Source organism: Sapajus apella, unplaced genomic scaffold (genome assembly GCF_009761245.1).
Source record: "Sapajus apella isolate SASKATOON/1434 unplaced genomic scaffold, GSC_monkey_1.0 scaffold3, whole genome shotgun sequence".
Classification (NCBI taxonomy): domain Eukaryota; kingdom Metazoa; phylum Chordata; class Mammalia; order Primates; family Cebidae; genus Sapajus; species Sapajus apella.
The window spans coordinates 386,537-393,016 of NW_022436943.1; the positions used below are offsets into that span (position 1 = coordinate 386,537).

General features: G+C 39.9%; 1 protein-coding gene across 1 annotated transcript in view; it reads left to right on the forward strand.

Annotated features, from left to right (window-relative positions):
- Nucleotides 1–5,743, forward strand: part of SNX31 (sorting nexin 31) — a 68,100-nt gene extending 62,357 nt beyond the window's left edge. Inside the window, exons 13-14 of the mRNA XM_032247985.1 lie at nucleotides 1,853–1,909; nucleotides 4,657–5,743. Of these exons, the coding sequence (XP_032103876.1) occupies nucleotides 1,853–1,909; nucleotides 4,657–4,752 (153 nt within the window). The 3' untranslated portion in view covers nucleotides 4,753–5,743. The remainder of the gene's footprint in view (nucleotides 1–1,852; nucleotides 1,910–4,656) is intronic.
- The last annotated feature ends 737 nt before the right edge of the window (nucleotides 5,744–6,480 follow it).

Here is a 6,480-nt window from a genome sequence, read left to right on the forward strand (position 1 = left end):
CTCCATCTCTATAAAACTACAAAAATTAGCTGGACATGGTGGCATACACCAGTAGTCACAGCTACTTGGGATGCTGAGGCAGGAGAATCACTTGAATCCAGGAGGTGGAGGTTTCAGTGAGCCAAGATCATGCCACTGCATTCCAGCCTGGGCAACACAGTGAGACTCTGTCTCAAAATAAAAATAAAATATTATTGAAATAGGCTTAAATATGTGAACACTTCCATTAAGAATACTAACCTAAAGGAAGTCTTATGCATACCTCCTTAAAGCAATTGATTTTACAATGAAGTTAACCATAGTTAAAAGGTAATGCTTTTTTGCAGTGACGTTATTTAGCCTACTGGTTTTGAAATGTCTCAGTCTCTGTTCTCATGAGTAGTAAGCCATAATAAACAATTAATCCACTGTTTCATTCTGTCATTGACGAATGCCTGTTTTTACCATGTGATGGCTAAACCTGAGGATCCAGGGTCAAAGAGCTAATTTGTTGGAGGAGAAAGGCAGTTAGTACAGAGATGTTGACAGTCGTAGGTTAAATAAATACTGTGCCTTGTTTGAGTTACGTATCGAATACACAGTTGTTTAATAGCAGTTCTTTTCTTTCCCATTAAGAAGAGTCTAAGAGCTCTTTCCCCCCAGGCCCTGGGTAAGCGGTGTTTATTAGGTGTGCCAGGTGTTCTGCCTTTCCAGGTTCGCCCCCCACTCCGCTCTGTGCCCTGGGAGACTCTGTACTGCGACCTTGCCCTCAATGGGATAACTCAAGCTTGTCCGACCCACAGCCTGCAGGCTGCATGCAGCCCAGAACAGCTCTGAATGTGGCCCAGTGCAAATTCATAAGCTTTCTTGAAACACTGGGGTTTCTGTTTTATTTATTTATTTTTGCGATTTTTTTTTTTTTAAAGCTCCTCAGCCGTCATTGCTGTCATTAGTGTTAATGCATGCTATGTGAGGACCAAGACAATTCTTCTTCTTTCCATGTGGTCCAGGAAAGTCAAAAGATAGGACACCCCTGGATAGTTCATTGGGAAACCCAGCAGGAGATTGGAAGGTGGGAGGAAAGTGAGAGTGGGGTGTTTATTTCTCCACGTTGGCCCTGCTGGGTCTCTGTGGCTGGAATGCCCTCTACGGAGGCTGCAGCTCCTGTCAGGCAGCCTCTCCTCCTTCTAGCTGCAGCTCCTCTCTGGCTTCAGTCACAGCTGCTCCCTTGCTTCCTCAGGCCTAGAGGCTGTAAGAATCCTTCAGAAATCCCCTTCATTGCTACTCCCTGGGGGCCCCAACATCCCTTCATGGATTTGATTTAATCCTGCCCACACCTCCATTAAATAGTTAAATGGTTCCTTCCTAACATTCTCCTCAAGAATTTCTCCAAGATTGCACCATCTGTTTCCTGCTGGTATATTGGGTTTACCTTATGTACATGAGGTATATTCAAGTGTCTTGAACTTCACTTTGATTCTTCATTTGATTAACGGTGCCTTTTGATTAACCAGAGCCCCGCTGGGCTTTGAGTCAGCATATGGATTGCAACCCCAAGAATTATTTCAGGATTTAGAAAGACATTTCATTTTGCGTGATGTTCTTTCAAAAGCCTTCTTAAGTCACAAAATCCATTGGCAACCACTAATGTGAAACATTAAGTTTTACTTAACTTTTGAGGTCTCTCTTTCGGTAACATTTAGACCCTGTCACATGAAAGAGGAATGCACAGATGACAAGCAGGTGTACCTGCTGACCGGCAGCCTGTGGGACCATTAAGAGGATTATCATGGGAGGGAAAATGTGCTAGCTAAATAGATTGTGTGCTTGCTTCTCTGGGCTGAGCTGACTGACATTTCACTAATCTGTTTAGCAGATTGAAGTTCCGGAACAAAGCAAAAGTAAAAAATACCACATTCAACAAAGCCAGGTCTGTGAGTAAAATTATGTAATTGATACGTTATAATTTTGATAAATCTGATGTTTTTTCCTGTTTTACCAAAGTCATCCCACTCTCAAGAATAAGCCAGAATTCTGTTTCTCAGAAGCTCCTCTTTGTAGATTGGACCAATTGGAGGGCCACTACAGAAGCATAGTATTTTTATTGTAGCATCCCACAGCACTTCGAAGAATTTTTACATAGAAAATTTCTAAGAAGAACACAAAATTCTTTGGTGATTTTTCTGTACACCCCATGCATTTTTTTTGGAGGCAACTCTCTTTCTACTTTGTATATGTTAGTATATCTAGTATATTGTGGTCTCATAGGTTTTCTGCAGTACACTCTGTATAAAGCAACTTTTAAGTTTATAAAATACTTTTTTGAGTATTTAAGTCTGCTGTGCAGATAATAATAGGAAAAAATCACAATCAATGACATTTCTGAACACTCATTATTGCCAGGCAGTATTCTAAGCACTTTATGCGAATTAACACATTCCTTCACAGCCCTGTAATAAGTTGAGGAAATTAGGGCACAGAGAGGTTATGTGACCTGCCCAAGGTTGCACAGGAGTCACTGATGGAAGGAAGCAAGCAGTCTGACCCTGAAACTGTGCCCTTATCTAGCTGTGCCCTTGCTAACTCTTCCTTTCTAAGTCCAAATCCTAGTGTAGGTGAATGAAAGAAAAGCGGCTTCTCAGTAGCATTTGAATGGGATTTCTTATTGATCCGGCACCTGTCACAGGGACTGGCATGTATGTAATGATCCTTAGCATCAATGTACAATATTTATAACTATGTAAGTATATAAAGTCCTTTCTTGATGAATGCAGTCAGGGAAAAATAAACCAGCATAAATGCAAAGCATTCTCCTTCATAATAACAGCATTTCTGGCTGGTTGGACCAGAGAGAGGAGATAGAAACTCCACCACTTACTGACAATTGTCACAGATCTAAAACCTACCTGCATTAGGGTCCCTGGCATTGCACTTCCATTTCTTTATCTGTAAAGTGTAGATGGTAATGAATTCTTCATTTTAATGCACCCATTTTAGCAGCATACTGACAGCATGGAGCTGTGGTTCTCAACTTTGGCTGCACATTGGAATCACCTGGGGAGCTCTAAAAACTAATGGTTGGGCCCCACCCTCAGAAATTCAGATTTAAGTGGTCTGAGGGGCCTGGGAAATGGAATTTTTGAAAGCTCCCCAAGTGGTCCTAATATACAACCAGAATTGGAACCATTATCCTGGAAGACCAGTTCTCAGTGTGTGGTCTCTGGACCAACAGCATTTGCATCACATGGTTCTTATTAGAAATTCAAATTCTCAGGCCCCAAACCTACTGGATCAGCAGCTCTGGGGGAAGGCCACAGCAATCTCTTTAACACGCCCACCAGACAAATCTGGTGCATGTTCAAGTTTGAGAGCCACTGTCCTGGAACAACGGATAACACTCAGCACAACTGTGATCAACTCATTTGTCCTCTCAGATGTCTCTAGTACAGGTCAACCTGCCTCATGCAGGACCAGCAGGTCGGAAAGAGGCCGAGTGTCCAACTGTTTTGAGTTTTAATTTATTTTGCAAACCCTTATATAGACCTTATCCCAAGCCACAAACTGCTATAATTACTTTTTATGTATAACTTATTTAATCCCTATAAACAACCAACGCGCCATTATATCCTTGGCTAACCACATAGAGAACTGAAACACAGAAAGGTTAAGTCATTTGCTCAAGATCACACAGCCAGTTAATATCAGAGCCAGTACTTTAACCCAAACAGTCTTTATTTGTTGTTTAACAAATAAAATTAGTTTGTCCCTTTAACCGCTGCACTGAGGCCCCTCTATCAAGGTAAATCCCTTGTAGAAAAAACTCTGTAGCCCATCTGCCCATTGAGGGGCTCCACATCTTTTTTTCACTTTCCATTTTCCATGGACAGTGTTTGAGATTTTGTTAAGTACTGAAGGCAAATTACTTATTAAAGATTTGTGGTAACCATAACCTCTAAAATGTTTTAAAATAAGCATAATACTTTTTTTTTTTTTTTTTTTTTAATGAGACAGAGTTTTACTCCTTTGCCCAGGCTGAGGTACAGTGGTACAATCTCGGCTCACTGCAACCTCTTCCTCTCAGGTTCAAGCGATTCTCCTGCCTCAGCCTCTGAAGTAGCTGGAATTACAGGTGTGCACCACCACATCCAGCTAGTTTTTGTATTTTTGGTAGAGATGGGGTTTTGCTTTGTTGGGCAGGCTGGTCTCAAAGTCCTGGCCTCAAGTGATCCCCCTGTCTCAGCCTCCCAAAGTGCTGGAATTACAGGTGTGAGCCACTGTAACTGGCCTCTTTTTTAAAGTTTGTGTTTGTGTGGAACGTGCTCTGAAGATTTTGGGCAAAGTTAAAAATTGAAAGCCACATCGCTTTAAGAGGGGAAAGAGGCAAGACAGGTAGAGTTAAATGCTACCTGGGGTACATCCCAGGGCCTTGAAAGATGGTCAGGACATATCAAGCTCAGAAAACCAGTAGGGGGCGCTCTTCTCAGCCCTAACGAGTGTATTTACACTCACCCCAAAATAAAGCTTCTACAGGATAAAACTATTTAAAATAACCGTTGCTTGTATAAACATAAGCTTTCTGTTGTCCTTTCAGTACTGTTTGAACCTCTTTGACTTTGTTATTTTTATGGAAATGATTTCCTCTTATTTACATTTCTGACCTCTCTGTTTACTTCACAGCAGAAAGACTATTCTAGTTTTCTATCAAGAAAAAGCAAGATTAAGATAGCTAAAGATGACTGCGTTTTTGGGAACATAAAGGAAGAAGATCTCTGAAGAAAACTCTTATATTTTAAAATGTCCGTGGAGGCTATCTCAAGTCAGTGAAAGAACTTGGGGATTCAGGTGGGCTACCTACGTCAGTGGGGGAAATTTAACCTCTTCCCATTTTTTTGGCATTAAGAAAGACTGTATTCATCAAGATATTATACAACAGCACTCTATGGAAATCTCAAGATTAGAAAAAGATAGGAACCAAGTTATAGAGATAGTTTATATTTTATTTTTGCACTTCATCATGACAGTATAGCACTTGTTTTTAATGGCTCATAAAATGACAAGTGGCAAATTCAAATCAACTCATATGAAGCCCATTCTATTTTTTCTCTAAAATAGATGTTTATATGGCTACATGAAGTCTCCTATGTGTTCTGAATTTACATAAATGAAAGTCTAACTATAAAGTATCATAAATATACTTGGGGTCAGTTTCTAAAGATGTGACTCATCAATGGAGAAAATATGGCTCTAAGAAGCAGAATTGCTGAAAAAGAAATCTGGATTTCTCTGACCTATCCACACAAAACTAGAGCAAGGAGGTGATGAAATGCTGATTTGTTTTCTCACATCATTCTGAGCCTACCAATGTGGATGTACTCAAAGTAATAGGCTGCCCCATTTCTGTTTGACCATTGTTATAATTGTATTCTGTCCTTAGAGAACTGAAGGCAATTCAATAATTAACATGCTATTTTGAATGTTTTAATTTGGGAATCAATAAGGCCCTGCACCTGGTGTCAGATACCTTATAAGTCTCCTAGCTTTAAAAACATGCATACTTTCTCACTAGATTTTTCCTTATCTAGATTCATTTCTCTCATGGTAATTAATGTAATTTGTATAGAATTAAGACCACAGTAAGGGAGATGGTCAGAGGAATCTGTATAGTGTAATTAGAAAAAGTGCAGTGTTCTAATGTTCTAACTGGGTTGTATACCTAATTATATAATAAATACATGAGGATTATTTAATCCTCGTGAATATAAAATTTGTTGATTAAAATTCTGTGAATAATCTTTTTGAAATGTATTAAAAATCCTATAATATTTATAAACATATGCCTATAGCTGTAACTCCTAGTACTGGAAGTTTTTATATTTAAATTTTAGGCTGTAGTAAGATATTTTTGCAGAGAGACTCACAAACATCTCAAATCATCCTAAGTGAATGTATTAGTGAACTACGATCCTGTTCAGATTAAAATGGAAGTTTACTATTTTGCCAATTTAAGAGTAGTCAAGCTCTATCTCTTTTTAATAACAAACACCTACACAGTGGAAGAACCTATCAGAGACAACAGGAATGCAAAGAATTGTATTTGGGGTAAGAAGACACATAAATTGAACCATATATGACTGCTGTCCTTGTAGGCCAAAAAGAGTTTTGTGTTGACAATTTCATGTTTCAACTTGATATATAAGAGGGTGAATAATCCCAGACCATATGTAGTTGGTGTCAAAAGTTTGGGCCTGACATAGTGGCTCACACCTGTAATCCCAGCACTTTGGGAGGCTGAGGTGGGCAGATCACCTGAGGTCGGGAGTTCGAGACCAGCCTGACCAACGTGGAGAAACCCCGTCACAACTAAAAATACAAAAAATTAGCCGGGCATGGTGGTGCATGCCTGTAATCCCAGCTATTCAGGAGGCTGAGGCAGGAGAATCACTTGAACCTGGGAGGTGGAGGTTGCAGTGAGCTGAGATCGCATCATTGCACTCCAGACTG